At 38.7% G+C, this 20,289-nt stretch overlaps 1 protein-coding gene across 9 annotated transcripts in view; it reads right to left on the reverse strand.

Annotated features, from left to right (window-relative positions):
* The window catches only part of MICU3 (Mitochondrial calcium uptake 3), a 53,085-nt gene that overhangs the window by 21,628 nt on the left and 11,168 nt on the right, over positions 1–20,289 (reverse strand). For 4 of the 9 annotated variants that reach the window (XM_071695231.1, XM_071695232.1, XM_071695233.1 and 1 more), the window contains exons 3-9: positions 16,106–16,216; positions 15,872–15,919; positions 15,640–15,722; positions 13,355–13,522; positions 2,661–2,739; positions 1,440–1,560; positions 952–1,080 (exon numbers count right to left, since the gene is read on the reverse strand). In XM_071695231.1, coding sequence (XP_071551332.1) covers positions 952–1,080; positions 1,440–1,560; positions 2,661–2,739; positions 13,355–13,522; positions 15,640–15,722; positions 15,872–15,919; positions 16,106–16,216 — 739 coding nt within the window. The remainder of the gene's footprint in view (positions 1–951; positions 1,081–1,439; positions 1,561–2,660; positions 2,740–13,354; positions 13,523–15,639; positions 15,723–15,871; positions 15,920–16,105; positions 16,217–20,289) is intronic. The other 5 variants (XM_071695236.1, XM_071695238.1, XM_071695237.1 and 2 more) reach the window with 2 other exon arrangements.

Here is a 20,289-nt window from a genome sequence, read left to right on the forward strand (position 1 = left end):
AAATTATTTGTATGAAACAGATGACAATCATGGAATCATCTGATAGGGCTTTCAGCGATTGTGCTCAAAAGCCTACCATAATATGTAACCCATCACTAATCCACTTTCTAGATGTATAGGGAGAACTGGAGTATCTAATCAGGTCATCAGCAAGGCTATCGAAGTACCTCCTCAGAACATCGTCATAACATACTGTCTCCTGTAGCAAAAGCATCTGGTAAACCTGCATTATCTTCCTATCCTTTATTCCTATGACTCTTGCTTCCCCAGATGATGTTTCATCTACAACACTTTTACATTATTCAAATTAAAAGTGGTTATGTACCGAACTGTTTGGCAAGTAAACTCTTACTTTTAAATTCATTTTCAACAACTACATATCTGTATCATACATACTGCACAATACATATATCAGTAAGATTGATAATAACATGTACATTTGAATTCTTTTTTTCTATTCAAATGTTTCACTGTATATTGTGCATTTCATTGTGGAAAAAGAGTAAAATGCTTGTCTACTAATCACTACTGGGAGCTGAAGTATGCCCCAAAACAATGCCATCACACATCTGCAGCTGCATTCATTATAAGTAAAATTTCATAATAAAGAACACTCGGAAAAACGATGTCCCACTGTATGTGTTTATGATCATAAAGTTTCATGATCTGTTTGAGTCTTTATCAAGAAGAGAAAAAACAGCACAGTATCTGAAGATGGATGAAAAGACACAAACAAAAACTGATGTGTAATAATTTGAGACAATCACATTTGCTAAATTAGGTGTATATATCACACAAGCTGATTAAATGAAAATGACCTATCACATGCCATTTATATGCTACCAATACTCACACCAATATAAAGAGTTAATGTGCCATCTGAATGACCTAAATATGAAGTTATTCAAATCAATTTCTAACCAGAAATAATATAATACAATTTCAACTTACTGGTCAGACTGAAGATAAGTGTACCGAAGAAGAATTTTAGCAAAGTCCAATTCCGTAATTGCTGGCAAGCCTTTTGAAAATTCATTGAACTCAATCTCTAAGACCTCTGTCTGAAGATTTTCCATAAACCTGAAGAAGAGAAATATGACTGATTCAATGCAGTACAGCTGTCCTTTCATTTTCATTTTTTAATGAAGTAATTTACAAGGATACCAAACTAAATACATTGAACATAAGTGATAATTCTTTCCCTTATCAGGATCTAGTTTCAACATCTAATTCAATGATTCAGTCTACTTCAAGCCCACACCCTATCATTTTTAGAGAACCTGAAATATGTAACTTGTAATTATTCCCATACTTAATGTAAGTCTAGTACTTCCTCCTAATCCAATAATCTTCTTTTTTGAAAAAAAAAATAAAAACTACAGTTATCCTAGTCTATGACTTCACTTGAGAACGGTAACTATCTTAAATAAGGTACTTACATCCTAAACTCTTCAAATTTGAGGTCCTGTTTCCCCTTACGTCCAAAGAAATGAAGAAGTAGTGTAGTGTCTACCACATGGCTTTTTTGTAGCTCATCTTCCAATACTTCAACATCTTCACCTGCAAAGTTCTATCAATGTAAAAACCATATAAAGTAATGCACAGCACCCACATTTTGATCTAAGGGCCAAAAAGGATAGCAAAGTGGTCTTTGCTGTAGTAGATATATCAAAGATCACTATAATACTTGAAGCTCTTAAGCATAAAACAAGGCCCTTAGAACAATCATCTCCTGCTTAACAACCATTAACACCCAACAATTACAGAGTGAAATGAAAATACTTTCAATACAATCTCACTTCAGTTTACTTGGCACTTACATATTTGCAAAATCCTTAGAGTCATTTCCTCCTAACCATGCAATAAGCAGCTGCTAGTACTCTGGCTGAAACATACAACTGACCCAGCCTCATACTTCAGAAGCCTATACTCACAGATCCCCCTCTCCCTAATGAATACAACAATGATAAAACATACATACAGTGAAATGAGTGAACAAGCACTTACCAACAGCCCTCTTAACTCATGCTTAAACTCCACTCCACTCCCCCAGACATACACCCATCTGATACTAAATTCCCCAGGCATGCACATTATGCTTCCTTGAGTGTGTTTTGGACACCACCAACCCCTCTAACATTACAACGACTGATTCAACATTTCACAAGATCTTTTATGCCCAAGATGCAACTTAAACACTAAAGACACTGAACATTCTTTCTTCAACTGTCGTGTGCTCACCTCAAAAAGACATACACATATCACCATACTTATTGACCTGTGATCTCACCCAGTGGAATGGCCACCTTCCTGAACATTGCATAAGCCTCACAGAAAGGGATCCTAGGGCAGAAAGTAAGGTAAGTTCAGGTACAAGATAGTTTAATTAGGATTAAAAGGAAAAACATCTAAAAGGAATACTGATTTATGATTGACTAAAACTTGGGAACAGACATCAAATCAAGAAAGTGTGTTCTTACACCAGTGACTTGTGTAGATTATGAAAATGTATCAAAAATTAAACCACCAAGTTAAACAGTGTGGAATCAAATATGACTCAATCGCACTGTATGTAAAGTTCTCAGTACTTTCTTTCCCATTTATTACCAACTCCATAGATCATCCACCATCAAGAGTTTGAGAGCACTTCTGTGACTTACCAGTATCACTGGACTTTACTGCACCCTCAAGTGCTCGGTTCAGACGATCTCTTCGAGCGGTACTGAAGATCTTCTCTAACTGCAAATAAGAGTAAGCATCAGCTTTTTTTCCCCAGATGGTTTCTGAACCTGGATAAGCTCTTACATTATCACATTCACCGCCAGCATTTCATAATAGACCACAAACAAAAATTATTCCAATAAACACTCCACAAAAAAAATGCTATCATTCAAGAAATATGTTTTTTAGAATTCCTAATTTTTGAACTGTAACAGAAGAACTGAGGACATACACTAACACTCCTCTCCAGTCAAAGGATCTAGACAATGAAAAAGAAAATCAAACTAACCCAACCATGTATCCATCATTCCCCATGCAGCTTTTTAATGCTTCATGACCCATGAAGAAATCAAAACTAACATTGCCAAAGTCTCACACAGTTCATGACATGTACGCCAACAATTAACAAGATGAGAAATGATCAAATGTGAACGATGTTCAACAACAATGTGCACCGAGGTAGTTTGAGTGCATGTGCATGTATTCAAGCTCCTACTACAGAGCAGAAATCAGTTTCCCTACAAAAAAAGATTGACTGTACATGACCAAAGCTTGAGAGAGCTGTATCTAAATGGTAGATACTATTGCTCTTACAACTAGTCCAATCACATCTCCATTGTCACAGCAAAATACCTTTTAATTTGTATTCCAAGGCATAAAACATGTTTGTGTTCACTGCTACCCAACTATTTACTGCATCCACAGCAAGTATAGGCATTGAAACAAATGCCAGATTAGATGATCTAGGGCATGACAGAAAACTGTAGCAACCTAACCCCTCTCACCTAGTCGCACCTATTTCAATCCACCATCACCTCAAGCTCTAATTACCATGCTTTTAATTAAAGTCTATCTAACATCATCTAGATTATCTGTCACATGGCAACTGTTGCTGATTTAATTCATTAAGGGGCAACATATATAACTCTAGCACCCCTCCCTCTCCTTCCTAGATACCCCTAGTCCACCTCAATCCACTCAAGCAACATATAAAGCCCTCATCACCATGTTTCAGTACAGTATCTCTTTCAGTCCATGTTCATCAAAGACCTTAAATTACATGAAGAAGATGCCATACTGTATATGGGTGGTATGCTGTTTCTGGTATAACATAATCCATCCCTATGGACTACATGGTTCGACTTATGACAGATTTGACTTGCAGCAGAGCACCCAAGAACACATCCCAATCATAGTGTAATGTCCTGATGTGCTGTATTTATGGATGGATAGTAGCACCATCCACGGGTTATTATTGAGAATTCGCCTATTATTCATAAAGGTATGAGAGGGTCTCTCAATTCCCTTTCTACCTGACATCTTCTGAGAGAGGGAATGTCATTTAATGACTTCAGAACCTTTTCCTTCTCATCTTATACACATATCTAAATTATGAAGAACTTTATTTAATTCTAATTACCATGCTACTCTGAGTTCAACATATTCCTCGTATATCCTCAATAAAAGAAGTAGATCTTTACCCTTGAAGCCCCTAGTCCTTTCAAAATAGTTTATCTCACCTACTTGATCCAAATATCATTTTATAACAGGCCCATATCTACACATAACAGCAAAAAGGACTCCAACCTTCTCTGTAATTTTAACCACTATATCCAACTGAAAGTTGTAAAAACAAAACCTGATACAAACCACTATCAACAGATCAAATATAAAATGTAATCTGATATTCTGTACCTTTCTTAAAATTGCAAATATCTATATGAAATGAAAATGGATGACAAACACAAAACTTGAAGTATCTCAACATATAAGACCTGACACACTTCACAATAAGACTGAGCACAATAAATGTTCATCATATACACCATTAATATTTACTAAATACCAAAATTCTCAAAGAATTACATTTTTCTGAAAATTCTATCAAATAAAATGATCACTCCTAGTTCCCTATATTTCAACATTAATTAATTATCAATGTTTGCTCTAAATCACTTCACAATTCTGATATTCAGCCAAATCACACATTACTTTCAGTACATGAAGATACAGAACAAAATATATGTACATCTACTCTAAATACTCAGTTACTGTGGTTAGTACTTCTCTACCTCTACAAGGATTATACACTAACATCTCAAATCCGACATTCCAAAATCTGGCAACTCAAAATCCATTACTTGCAAGGGTACTGGTGTTCAATAAAACCCAAGCACTTCAACTTCTGTTAATCGCCTAACACTACCCTAGTATGCATTGTAAAAAACCTAGTAAAAGAAATAAACCTAACTATATGAAGCAAGACACTGCAAAAACAGCTTTAGAATTCATAAAAGCCTTTACAATCCCAGGTAAAGAAACTCCAACCCCTTGACCAAGACCCTTGCCTAATGCTCCTGAGCCTGAACTAAATTTTGATGGTTCTTCCAGCACATCTGTACCAACTCTCATTTTGGATGAAAGTGCAAGGCATTTCCTGCCTCTCCTGAGGAATCAACCTCATCACAGCTAGATGGCACTCATGTTTTAGTCAGCTTCGACCTTAACTGGGCCAGATGCCTACCCTAGCTCTTCAATAGAATAATCTCCTTTTAATACCTTAGTTAAGTTTAGGTGTATATTTTGGGACTGGAAACAATCAAGAAGTTTTGGTAAGGACAGTAAATAATCATCTGTTATGTTTAAAACTTCTTACTGTTTCTTGCAGCTTTCATCCCACACCATATATTCTTAAGACCTTCCACAAGGCATCTCTATCTGTTCCTGACATCACTTTGTCAATGCAAGAAATGGCAATCAAGTATTAAATGACATGTTTGAGGACAATATGTGGTGTGAGGTGGTTTGAGAGAGCAGAAGAGGGTGTTTTGAAATGATTTGGTCACATGGAAAGAATAAATGAGGAAAGATTGACCAAGAGGATATATGTGTCAGAGGTGGAGGGAACGAGGAGAAGTGGGAGACCAAATTGGAGGTGGAAAGATAGAGTGAAAAAGATTTTGAGTGATCGGGGCCTGAACATGCAGGAGGGTGAAAGGCGTGCAAGGAATAGAGTGAATTAGAATGATGTGGTATACCGGGGTCGATGTGCTGTCAATGGATTGAACCAGGGCATGTGAAGCATCTGGGGTAAACCATGGAAAGTTCTGTGGGGCCTGGATGTGGAAAGGGAGCTGTGGTTTCGGTGCACTATACATGACAGCTAGAGACTGAGTGTGAATGAATGTCGCCTTTGTTGTCTTTTCCTAGCGCTACCTCGCGCACATGCAGGGGGAGGGGGTTGTTACTCCATGTGTGGCGGGGTGGCAATGGGAACGAATAAAGGCATACAGTATGAATTATGTACATGTGTATATATGTATATGTCTGTGTGTGTATATATATGCATACATTGAGATGTATAAGTATGTATATTTGCGTGTGTGGACATGTATGTATATACATGTGTATGTGGGTGGGTTGGGCCATTCTTTCGTCTGTTTCCTTGTGCTACCTCGCTAACGCGGAAGACAGCGACAAAGCAAAATAAAAAAAAAAATAAATATATATCCCTGGGGATAGGGAAGAAAGAATACTTCCCACATATTCCCTGCATGTCGTAGAAGGCGACTAAAAGGGGAGGGAGCAGCGGGCTGGAAATCCTCCCCTCTCTATTTAATTTTCCAAAAGAAGGAACAGAAAAGGGGGCCAAGTGAGGATTTCCCTCAAAGGCTCAGTCCTCTGTTCTTAACGCTACTTCGCTAACATGGGAGATGGCGAATTGTATGAAAATATATATAAAACACTACAAGTACAATTTCTCTGTCCTGCATTCAGATCTTGGCACAAAATATGCCCAAAATCTTAAAAATTCCAAAATACAGACACTGCTAAGCCTAAAGTTTGTTGGATTTGAGATGTTAGAGTATCTAAAAATCATAACCTATTCTATTCACTGGTTAATGTATATCTGCCATGCAATACTTCCTAATATTTCAAGAACAACAGTGAAAAAACTCGCATCCTAAACTTTATCATGTATCAATTATAGTATACGTAACCAAACAAAGTTACACAATTCAGAACATGACACAAGAACATACAATATATTTCAAACATCAACAGTAGATGAATATGATGAATCAAAATAATACACCTTAAAGTCTACTTGACTACATTCCTCTGACAGTCTCTGCTTTAACTAAAATAAATAAATAAAAATGAAATAAAAATACCTCTAAAATTTTTTTAAATAAGACTTGCTTAACTGTGTAGTTCCTATTCAATTTCATTCCTTAAGATTAAGAAAAAGCACTTTAGAGCAGCAAAAATACAGAAATGAAAAAGGAAATGCTGGAAGGAGGGTCTCATTAAGCTCCAGCAGCAGCAAAAATCATAGAGTTCATCTACAAGCTATTTCACAAATTGCCCTCTCCACAAAGAAGCATATTCTTTTTTTTAAAGCTAGGTAAATTATGGTACTTTAGAAGTTACATATCTTTTATGGCTATACCCAAGACAAGCATCACCTATCTACCATAACGGTCTTTCCTATGAGAGCAGAAATAAACATTAACTTTCACTATTCTATTTTGTTTGTTCACTGTTTTACTTCTACTGCAATACCAGATGAACTATACAATATTATATCTACTACTGCTATCTAAAAGTAATATTACTGTTATGTTAATATTCACAAAAGAAAATAATGTAGTTAATACCATATAAATTATACATTTACAATTGAAAAACATAACTTAAAAAACATTCCAAAATAGAACACAATGTAACACTACTCCAAACAAAAATTTCCACACAAATTCCCTATATGTTATTCCCAAAACATTAGGCTGGACACACAGTAGGTGACATGGCTGCAGCCACAATATCTAAATGAACATGACACAATGTAGAAACAATACCGATACTACAGAAAAAAGTGAAAGTTTTGTCAAACAATCAGCAGTTAGTGAGCCTTTTCTTTGGGAAAGGGAAGAGTGAATCATGTTTCAAGAATAACGTAGTGTAACCTAGTCTTGACAGCAGTGTAAAATATTAGATAATCTCCCACTTTCAGGGGGTAACTTCCTTAAGACTCTTCAGATGGAAGAGTGACTGAATGACCATGGTTTTTTTTTTGTCTCATACACCTTGTCTGACCAGAGCCTTGTAACAACATTTCATACTTTTGTTGTGTAGAGCACTGCTCTTTTATGATATAATCAAGTTGTGTAAAAATCAGTTTCACTATTCTGATTCTAAGGTCTGGCAAAAACGCCATAGTATACATGTTTAGGATATCCTAAAATTACATACCAGTTATTAGAAGACAGCACATTCAATACACTGTCACCTTATGCCATTTACTTTAAAAAAGCACTCCAAATATAGAAATAAAACTTCGAAAAATTGAATATGGTGTGGGCATAGGAGAGAGTGAGACGCTGAGCTGGCTATCTGTGTATGACTTTAATCTGGGCCCTATAGACTTATGTTTCATAATGCTAACCACTGCACTAAGGCATTTTTGTGTGAATATGTCTATGTACCACAGAATTAAGTGAAACTATGTGCACAATTGCTTTCATGTACATTTCTGAAGAAGAGTGCCTTGTGACCATGTATCTTTGCATCTACTGTATAAGAAGGCTACATGACTATGTTTGCATTTCTGCTAATGTGCTTGTGTTTGTTTTAATGAGTCAACAAAATAAGGAGAAAGAGACCTCAACTAAAACCCTACTTGAGCTCTTCATATTAAGTAATATACTGTCATCCTTTGTTGTACTGTTTCTAGTGGAATGTTCCCCCTCCCACTTCAATGTCTTGTATATATTGCATCCAGCTTGAAAGTATCATGAACATGTGTTGTTAAATGTTACAATGCTGTGGCAACTACAACTCTGGCTCAATGCAGGCATAGTTTACCTCATTCTACCTCATACACAATCAAATGTTCTAAATGAACGAATATTCACTTTACAATTTCTTTGAAACGGATATGAAAAATATTAGTTTTATATGTACAAAAAATGTTACATTTTCAAAATAAAAAAAGCACTTTACATCCATAAGTTTCTTCTAATTTTTTTGTTTTATGTGTAAGGAAGGGGAGACTTTAGTCTACACTTTAGTCTTGACTCTTCCAAAGCAGCCTCCTCTGGGATTTCTATACAAGCAAAAAGATAGATAACGTTTCAATATAGAAACTAACCATCAACTCAAAACTCTCCCATACACTTGTTGCTGATAACAAGAGAGATTAAATCGTACCAAAAATATTGACCAATCTGATCTTTTCTTCTTTTTACATTGATCAAGTAACATGCCAAGTGCAGTGAGTTAATTTGAGCGGGAAATGTATTTTCAGTGACTGAAAAATAGTCTAGATAATAATGTGTTTTGGGAGCAGCTAAATGAGTGTGTTAGCGGTTTTGATGCACGAGACCGGGTTATAGTGATGGGTGATTTGAATGCAAAGGTGAGTAATGTGGCAGTTGAGGGAATAATTGGTATGCATGGGGTGTTCAGTGTTGTAAATGGAAATGGTGAAGAGCTTGTAGATTTATGTGCTGAAAAAGGACTGATGATTGGGAATACCTGGTTTAAAAAGCGAGATATACATAAGTATACTTATGTAAGTAGGAGAGATGGCCAGAGAGCGTTATTGGATTACGTGTTAATTGACAGGCGTGCGAAAGAGAGACTTTTGGATGTTAATGTGCTGAGAGGTGCAACTGGAGGGATGTCTGATCATTATCTTGTGGAGGCTAAGGTGAAGATTAGTATGGGTTTTCAGAAAAGAGGAGTGAATGTTGGGGTGAAGAAGGTGGTGAGAGTAAGTGAGCTTGGGAAGGAGACCTGTGTGGGGAAGTACCAGGAGAGACTGTGTACAGAATGGAAAAAGGTGAGAACAATGGAAGTAAGGGGAGTGGGGGAGGAATGGGATGTATTTAGGGAATCAGTGATGGATTGCGCAAAAGATGCTTGTGGCATGAGAAGAGTGGGAGGTGGGCTGTTTAGAAAGGGTAGTGAGTGGTGGGATGAAGAAGTAAGAGTATTAGTGAAAGAGAAGAGAGAGGCATTTGGACGATTTTTGCAGGGAAAAAATGCAATTGAGTGGGAGAAGTATAAAAGAAAGAGACAGCAGGTCAAGAGAAAGGTGCAAGAGGTGAAAAAAAGGGCAAATGAGAGTTGGGGTGAGAGACTATCAGTAAATTTTAGGGAGAATAAAAAGATGTTCTGGAAGGAGGTAAATAGGGTGCGTAAGACAAGGGAGCAAATGGGAACTTCAGTGAAGGGCGTAAATGGGGAGGTGATAACAAGTAGTGGTGATGTGAGAAGGAGATGGAATGAGTATTTTGAAGGTTTGTTGAATGTGTCTGATGACAGAGTGGCAGATATAGGGTGTTTTGGACGAGGTGGTGTGCAAAGTGAGAGGGTTAGGGAAAATGATTTGGTAAACAGAGAAGAGGTAGTAAAAGCTTTGCGGAAGATGAAAGCCGGCAAGGCAGCAGGTTTGGATGGTATTGCAGTGGAATTTATTAAAAAAGGGGGTGACTGTATTGTTGACTGGTTGGTAAGGTTATTTAATGTATGTATGACTCATGGTGAGGTGCCTGAGGATTGGCGGAATGCGTGCATAGTGCCATTGTACAAAGGCAAAGGGGATAAGAGTGAGTGCTCAAATTATAGAGGTATAAGTTTGTTGAGTATTCCTGGTAAATTATATGGGAGGGTATTGATTGAGAGGGTGAAGGCATGTACAGAGCATCAGATTGGGGAAGAGCAGTGCGGTTTCAGAAGTGGTAGAGGATGTGTGGATCAGGTGTTTGCCTTGAAGAATGTATGTGAGAAATACTTAGAAAAGCAAATGGATTTGTATGTAGCATTTATGGATCTGGAGAAGGCATATGATAGAGTTGATAGAGATGCTCTGTGGAAGGTATTAAGAATATATGGTGTGGGAGGCAAGTTGTTAGAAGCAGTGAAAAGTTTTTATCGAGGATGTAAGGCATGTGTACGTGTAGGAAGAGAGGAAAGTGATTGGTTCTCAGTGAATGTAGGTTTGCGGCAGGGGTGTGTGATGTCTCCATGGTTGTTTAATTTGTTTATGGATGGGGTTGTTAGGGAGGTAAATGCAAGAGTCCTGGAAAGAGGGGCAAGTATGAAGTCTGTTGGGGATGAGAGAGCTTGGGAAGTGAGTCAGTTGTTGTTCGCTGATGATACAGCGCTGGTGGCTGATTCATGTGAGAAACTGCAGAAGCTGGTGACTGAGTTTGGTAAAGTGTGTGGAAGAAGAAAGTTAAGAGTAAATGTGAATAAGAGCAAGGTTATTAGGTACAGTAGGGTTGAGGGTCAAGTCAATTGGGAGGTGAGTTTGAATGGAGAAAAACTGGAGGAAGTGAAGTGTTTTAGATATCTGGGAGTGGATCTGTCAGCGGATGGAACCATGGAAGCGGAAGTGGATCATAGGGTGGGGGAGGGGGCGAAAATTTTGGGAGCCTTGAAAAATGTGTGGAAGTCGAGAACATTATCTCGGAAAGCAAAAATGGGTATGTTTGAAGGAATAGTGGTTCCAACAATGTTGTATGGTTGCGAGGCGTGGGCTATGGATAGAGTTGTGCGCAGGAGGATGGATGTGCTGGAAATGAGATGTTTGAGGACAATGTGTGGTGTGAGGTGGTTTGATCGAGTAAGTAACGTAAGGGTAAGAGAGATGTGTGGAAATAAAAAGAGCGTGGTTGAGAGAGCAGAAGAGGGTGTTTTGAAATGGTTTGGGCACATGGAGAGAATGAGTGAGGAAAGATTGACCAAGAGGATATATGTGTCGGAGGTGGAGGGAACGAGGAGAAGAGGGAGACCAAATTGGAGGTGGAAAGATGGAGTGAAAAAGATTTTGTGTGATCGGGGCCTGAACATGCAGGAGGGTGAAAGGAGGGCAAGGAATAGAGTGAATTGGAGCGATGTGGTATACAGGGGTTGACGTGCTGTCAGTGGATTGAATCAAGGCATGTGAAGCGTCTGGGGTAAACCATGGAAAGCTGTGTAGGTATGTATATTTGCGTGTGTGGACGTGTGTATGTACATGTGTATGGGGGGGGGTTGGGCCATTTCTTTCGTCTGTTTCCTTGCGCTACCTCGCAAACGCGGGAGACAGCGACAAAGTATAAAAAAAAAAAAAAAAAAAAAAAAAAATAATTGTTGACAGACAGCATTACAATGGAATATCGAAATTCCTTCGCTGACTACAGTATGATGCATATGGCAACTCTTGAATCTAACAAGCAAACTGTCTTATTACTCCCTGAGACTTTCACCTCATGTGAGTGACCTGCAACACTGGCTCAGTGGGTAAATTTTGACCCAACAAGTGTACAGCCATTGCAACATGAACATCAAACATATCAGGATCAACAGCAAAGCTACAACACATTTACTCTTCCTTACCTAGACATCAAAGCACCCCAAGATATCTTACTGAAGTGGAAACAGGAGCTCCCTAAAGATAGTTTGGGTGGTGAGGCAGAAGGTCACTCGACTGCATCTGCTGGTGATTCATGTTGACCTGGCAGACCTGATGATGGCTAAATACCAGTGTATGGTAATTTGTAGTGGTGCAGGCCACTACATTTGGCTTCCCAACGAGCCTAGACAGAATGCCTTGGAATGCAAGCAGCCTTAGCTCACCATCTGGATATTACATCATTCTAAACAACAAGAGCAAAAGCTACTGTCAACCAATTCTGAAGACCCATATATTACTATTTTGTCCAAGCATGGCTGATGTCTGCATTGATTTTGCAAAGCATGAGGTTTAGATTCCCTTACTTAAGCAAATATGTTTTAAGAGAAGTTTTTCCATGTTCAAGTAAAATTGTTTTGTCTCACTAAGTGAGGCAACTGTAGTTTTGCTCCCTGGACAATCATCTATGGCTAATTTTTTTTCTAACAAAATAATTTCTGGAAATTTGTTTTTCTGTGTACTGCAAAGTGTCTCCATATTCTTCCTGCTAGCTCAACTAATCCACTGGTACTGAGCATAAGCTTACCCAACCTTGTACTCAAAACAGAAAATAATCAGGAAAAAGGAATTTTAAAATTCTGTGGTACAATAGGGATAGGAAAGTTCAGGAATACCCTTACCCATCCCAATGTTCCAATTGGAGAACCATGCCCTTCATCCATCCTCCTGTTGAGTATGGAGGTCCATGCCTCTCACCACTGCCATATTTTCATTTGGAAATCCCTCAAAAACCATATGAACAACGATTCTTGACAGCAATTAGCAAATTAGACCTATAACTGGTTCAGTGGTAACTGTCTAAAATAGTTTTAAGTTAATAGGTATTCATTAAAAAACTCATCTTTTTGCTTTCATCTGTCACCAGAAGAGTCTGCCATGGGAGAACCAAGATATAAGACTTCTTAGCTGAATGTACAACTGATATTCTTAATGCCCTTATGCTGACAAAGTGGTAGAATGAGGTTTTCTTGTTTTTGTAAAAGCAAAAGAAAGTGGCTGCTGTACAATTATACTGTAGTAGGAACAAATCTCAGGTGATAGCTTTATCTTGAGCTATCACCTAGCACACTGCACATTGAAGATGTCCAAGGACAGAGTAGTTAGAGGCGAAGAATGGAGCGAGGCACCGGTGCTAGGCGGCACGCATAACATCTGCAGCTACATTACCCCCACACGAATGTTGTTGGCTGATCGGCCGACGAGCATCTCACTTACGACCTGCCTTGTGGCATCAAGGCTCTTGATCTTCTTGGTGTCTGTGCTACCATCCTGGGTTGTATCAGATAACCAAGAGGCATAGGCCCGGAATACACCAGCAGTGAGCATCTCCATTAACTGTTACATAAGATGCTGTCATCAATCCTGTGCTTAAGCTGACACTAGGGTCTACCTGGATAAAACTCACTCTTTAAAATATTTGGATAGATCAGATCACAATATATTCCTGAGGAAGTTCAAGTCAACCAAACATGCAATGCTTCAAGTATGTACACTTATAGATATTATAACCTCTTATCTTTATGATGAAATTTATATACAGAAAGTTAACCTATCTCAAAATTTTAAACGACCACAACCATGAAATGGAAAAATCTAAAGCACTATTAGCTTCTCTACTGCTCTGGATATTATTCATAAGCAATGTAATATATCAAAAATATAGCCCATTTAAAAATAAAGATACTCTAAAAAAAATTAGTCAAGAATTTAATGACTCAAAAAATAAAGCACTTACTTAGGACAAACATCATCAAATAACAGATATAGCTCCCTTTATCTTGCACAACTCTCCTGACATGTATAGCAATAGAATATATGCAAATATTTTGGCTATTAGCCATCTCCATACTTTGCAGTACTGAAGACAAACCACCTGCTAAAAAATTCTGCATGAATGAGCTATTGTTTAAGCAGGTTAGAAACAAGTTTCACAGGTCTACTATATGTGCTTATTATTCAAAATAGGGCAGATATTTGAATAAAAAATCATTATCTGAAATGAAAGGCATAGTGATTAATCACTAGAATGAAAACATACCCAAGACTCACCTTGATAAGGTTGTACATGCTTGTTTAGTTTTGTAAATGCCTTTATACTTTAATTTTAGTTATTGTCTTATATTTCCAATTACTCTCATATCCAAAATACTATTGTTTCCTATAATCAAGCAAGAGTCTAACAAGAATGAACATCAATTAGCAAAATTTTTGCAATTTCATGAGATCTGACCAAATATTCAAACTATTTTCCTTCCATTCAATGGCATTCTCCAACCACTGTGGGTTGGAAAAAAAACTTTACTCAGGAGTTAATGAAATATTTAATTACTAATCCATAAATGCAATTGGAACTCTGCTTTGTGAAAAAATACTTCTTTAACAGAAGTATTGTCAGCTTTCTTTTGGGATATTCGAAGTTTCTAGCCCGAAATTTTACAGAAAAGCTTTGCTTCCAAATCCAATTTGTTTATGAAGGGGTTTTTGTTAAGAGAGATTTTAGTTTAATCAAACTGGTATAGATTTTCCTGGCACAAGAACAAATACAGCAATTCAAAATATTCAATTCTATCCATTTGTCATCATACAAGCCACAAAAATATGGTTTTTCTAAAGGAGGTATCACAATAGCATTTTCATTTGACAAATTACTTTTCATAAGGGATTAAAAGTTTGTCTTCATTCATATTCTTTTGTTACTTATAAAAATGAATGCTTCATCAGCTGTCCCCCTAGCTTCCATAGCCAAGACTGGAAAAAATTACAAATTAGCAAACACAAATTCAAAACAGATTATTTCCACCTACTGTAATGTCTGATTTACTGTTATAACATTCACAAAAACATTAGTCATGAACATATATCTTTAAACCTTAAAATCTTACCATATGACTTAATTATGAACAAATTCCACAGTAAACTTGGAAGGGACTACAATCAATCAATCCTTACAGGGACTTCCCACTCCAGACAACAGGGTTATGCTATACATGTGGTCAAAAGGAAACATGGAGGTGATGGAGATGTGGTGACTTTCATAGTGTGGGGTTCAGAAGTGAAGAAATTGGTTACAATAATGATGATTATGAAGGTAGTTGTGATACAAACGTAATAACAATGGCAATGGCTGTAGAGATGATGGTTATTAATTATAGTGAGGAGATGATTCAGGAGGTAAGAAAAGAAAGGTAATCTTAAAAACTCTTTAAGGTAGACTGAGTCCCTAAGACTTTAATAAATGAGAGCTTCACACACGAGTAGCATCCGCAACTAAAGCTAGATTCCTTCATTATGAAGAGACAGGAGAAAAAACTGCAATACATTATACTGTATGACCTCATACTAAATAGAAAAACTTTCTGAGCAGACAGGATGGCACGGTAGTTCCTTATATCCATCCTGGAGAGACAGTAACATGATCACATTCTGTGATCACATTCTGGCAAAAAACTTACCACTAAGAACTCCTCCTTGTCAACACGCTCATTACCATCCGTGTCAAACATGTTGAAAGCGATGCGAAATCCTGTCTGGGGCTCTGTGAAGATCAGATTTCACATTAACTAGGATATATTACCATCAAAAATTAAAAGTATATATCTTGGACCACTTCTCTTGACAGACATTATATTAGCAATGATATGGTGTACAAATCCAGCAATACAACACAAACCTACCATTACTTACTTGTAAGAATGGACAGCAAAAACAAATACTCCGTATATGATATAATACCTGTAAAAGAACAGAATTCTTAGTCTGGATATATCTAAACAATAACTGATAAAAGTAAAGTACCGTGCTTGAACACCAAAAACATTACTAAAACTTGTACTTTGTTACAATAATACCTAAACTAACAGCTTGATTTTGCAATGAAAACAAGCAAACATCCTGTGTTAACATGACATAATCACTAACCCTTGTCAAATATTGTCCTGAACATGTCTGGTGAGCCCTTTGACAAAATCGGAGTCTCCTGAGCAAAGCGATCAAGATCATTCTCCTGCAGAATCCTCCTCTTCAAACGTGCTGTGGGCAACATATACTGTAAAAGTATATATATATGTGTGGAAGTCGAGAACATTATCTCGGAAAGCAAAAATGGGTATGTTTGAAGGAATAGTGGTTCCAACAATGTTGTATGGTTGCGAGGCGTGGGCTATGGATAGAGCTGTGCGCAGGAGGATGGATGTGCTGGAAATGAGATGTTTGAGGACAATGTGTGGTGTGAGGTGGTTTGATCGGGTAAGTAACGTAAGGGTAAGAGAGATGTGTGGAAATAAAAAGAGCATGGTTGAGAGAGCAGAAGAGGGTGTTTTGAAATGGTTTGGGCACATGGAGAGAATGAGTGAGGAAAGATTGACCAAGAGGATATATGTGTCGGAGGTGGAGGGAACGAGGAGAAGTGGGAGACCAAATTGGAGGTGGAAAGATGGAGTGAAAAAGATTTTGTGTGATCGGGGCCTGAACATGCAGGAGGGTGAAAGGAGGGCAAGGAATAGAGTGAATTGGATTGATGTGGTATACCGGGGTTGACGTGCTGTCAGTGGATTGAATCAGGGCATGTGAAGCGTCTGGGGTAAACCATGGAAAGCTGTGTAGGTATGTATATTTGCGTGTGTGGACGTATGTATATACATGTGTATGGGGGTGGGTTGGGCCATTTCTTTCGTCTGTTTCCTTGCGCTACCTCGCAAACGCGGGAGACAGCGACAAAAAAAAAAAAAAAAAGGGCAAATGAGAGTTGGGGTGAGAGAGTATCATTAAATTTTAGGGAGGATAAAAAGATGTTCTGGAAGGAGGTAAATAAAGTGCGTAAGACAAGGGAGCAAATGGGAACTTCAGTGAAGGGCGCAAATGGGGAGGTGATAACAAGTAGTGGTGATGTGAGAAGGAGATGTAGTGAGTATTTTGAAGGTTTGTTGAATGTGTTTGATGATAGAGTGTCAGATATAGGGTGTTTTGGTCGAGGTGGTGTGCAAAGTGAGAGGGTTAGGGAAAATGATTTGGTAAACAGAGAAGAGGTAGTAAAAGCTTTGCGGAAGATGAAAGCCGGCAAGGCAGCAGGTTTGGATGGTATTGCAGTGGAATTTATTAAAAAAGGGGGGTGACTGTATTGTTGACTGGTTGGTAAGGTTATTTAATGTATGTATGACTCATGGTGAGGTGCCTGAGGATTGGCGGAATGCATGCATAGTGCCATTGTACAAAGGCAAAGGGGATAAGAGTGAGTGCTCAAATTACAGAGGTATAAGTTTGTTGAGTATTCCTGGTAAATTATATGGGAGGGTATTGATTGAGAGGGTGAAGGCATGTACAGAGCATCAGATTGGGGAAGAGCAGTGTGGTTTCAGAAGTGGTAGAGGATGTGTGGATCAGGTGTTTGCTTTGAAGAATGTATGTGAGAAATACCTAGAAAAGCAAATGGATTTGTATGTAGCATTTATGGATCTGGAGAAGGCATATGATAGAGTTGATAGAGATGCTCTGTGGAAGGTATTAAGAATATATGGTGTGGGAGGCAAGTTGTTAGAAGCAGTGAAAAGTTTTTATCGAGGATGTAAGGCATGTGTACATGTAGGAAGAGAGGAAAGTGATTGGTTCTCAGTGAATGTAGGTTTGCGGCAAGGGTGTGTGATGTCTCCATGGTTGTTTAATTTGTTTATGGATGGGGTTGTTAGGGAGGTGAATGCAAGAGTTTTGGAAAGAGGGGCAAGTATGAAGTCTGTTGGGGATGAGAGAGCTTGGGAAGTGAGTCAGTTGTTGTTCGCTGATGATACAGCGCTGGTGGCTGATTCATGTGAGAAACTGCAGAAGCTGGTGACTGAGTTTGGTAAAGTGTGTGAAAGAAGAAAGTTAAGAGTAAATGTGAATAAGAGCAAGGTTATTAGGTACAGTAGGGTTGAGGGTCAAGTCAATTGGGAGGTGAGTTTGAATGGAGAAAAACTGGAGGAAGTGAAGTGTTTTAGATATCTGGGAGTGGATCTGGCAGCGGATGGAACCATGGAAGCGGAAGTGGATCATAGGGTGGGGGAGGGGGTGAAAATTCTGGGAGCCTTGAAGAATGTGTGGAAGTCGAGAACATTATCTCTGAAAGCAAAAATGGGTATGTTTGAAGGAATAGTGGTTCCAACAATGTTGTATGGTTGCGAGGCGTGGGCTATGGATAGAGTTGTGCGCAGGAGGATGGATGTGCTGGAAATGAGATGTTTGAGGACAATGTGTGGTGTGAGGTGGTTTGATCGAGTAAGTAACGTAAGGGTAAGAGAGATGTGTGGAAATAAAAAGAGCGTGGTTGAGAGAGCAGAAGAGGGTGTTTTGAAATGGTTTGGGCACATGGAGAGAATGAGTGAGGAAAGATTGACCAAGAGGATATATGTGTCGGAGGTGGAGGGAACGAGGAGAAGAGGGAGACCAAATTGGAGGTGGAAAGATGGAGTGAAAAAGATTTTGTGTGATCGGGGCCTGAACATGCAGGAGGGTGAAAGGAGGGCAAGGAATAGAGTGAATTGGAGCGATGTGGTATACCGGGGTTGATGTGCTGTCAGTGGATTGAATCAAGGCATGTGAAGCATCTGGGGTAAACCATGGAAAGCTGTGTAGGTATGTATATTTGCGTGTGTGGACGTATGTATATACATGTGTATGGGGGTGGGTTGGGCCATTTCTTTCGTCTGTTTCCTTGCGCTACCTCGCAAAAAAAAAAAAAAAAATATATATATATATATATATATATATATATATATATATATATATATATATATATATATATATTTTTTTTTTTTATACTTTGTCGCTGTCTCCCGCGTTTGCGAGGTAGCGCAAGGAAACAGACGAAAGAAATGGCCCAACCCCCCCCATACACATGTACATACACACGTCCACACACGCAAATATACATACCTACACAGCTTTCCTTGGTTTACCCCGGACGCTTCACATGCCTTGATTCAATCCACCGACAGCACGTCAACCCCTGTATACCACATCGCTCCAATTCCCTCTATTCCTTGCCCTCCTTTCACCCTCCTGCATATTCAGGCCCCGATCACACAAAATCCCTTTTCACTCCATCTCTCCACCTCCAATTTGGTCTCCCTCTTCTCCTCGTTCCCTCCACCTCCGACACATATATCCTCTTGGTCAATCTTTCCTCACTCATTCTCTCCATGTGCCCAAACCATTTCAAAACACCCTCTTCTGCTCTCTCAACCACGCTCTTTTTATTTCCACACATCTCTCTTACCCTTACGTTACTTACTCGATCAAACCACCTCACACCACACATTGTCCTCAAACATCTCATTTCCAGCACATCCATCCTCCTGCGCACAACTCTATCCATAGCCCATGCCTCGCAACCATACAACATTGTTGGAACTACTATTCCTTCAAACATACCCATTTTTGCTTTCCGGGATAATGTTCTCGACTTCCACACATTTTTCAAGGCTCCCAAAATTTTCGCCCCCTCCCCCACCCTATGATCCACTTCTGCTTCCATGGTTCCATCCGCTGACAGATCCACTCCCAGATATCTAAAACACTTCACTTCCTCCAGTTTTTCTCCATTCAAACTCACCTCCCAATTGACTTGACCCTCAACCCTACTGTACCTAATAACCTTGCTCTTATTCACATTTACTCTTAACTTTCTTCTTCCACACACTTTACCAAACTCCGTCACCAGCTTCTGCAGTTTCTCACATGAATCCGCCACCAGCGCTGTATCATCAGCGAACAACAACTGACTCACTTCCCAAGCTCTCTCATCCCCAACAGACTTCATACTTGCCCCTCTTTCCAAGACTCTTGCATTTACCTCCCTAACAACCCCATCCATAAACAAATTAAACAACCATGGAGACATCACACACCCCTGCCGCAAACCTACATTCACTGAGAACCAATCACTTTCCTCTCTTCCTACACGTACACATGCCTTACATCCTCGATAAAAACTTTTCACTGCTTCTAACAACTTGCCTCCCACACCATATATTCTTAATACCTTCCACAGAGCATCTCTATCAACTCTATCATATGCCTTCTCCAGATCCATAAATGCTACATACAAATCCATTTGCTTTTCTAAGTATTTC

Source organism: Panulirus ornatus, chromosome 58 (genome assembly GCF_036320965.1).
Source record: "Panulirus ornatus isolate Po-2019 chromosome 58, ASM3632096v1, whole genome shotgun sequence".
Taxonomy (NCBI): Eukaryota; Metazoa; Arthropoda; class Malacostraca; order Decapoda; family Palinuridae; genus Panulirus; species Panulirus ornatus.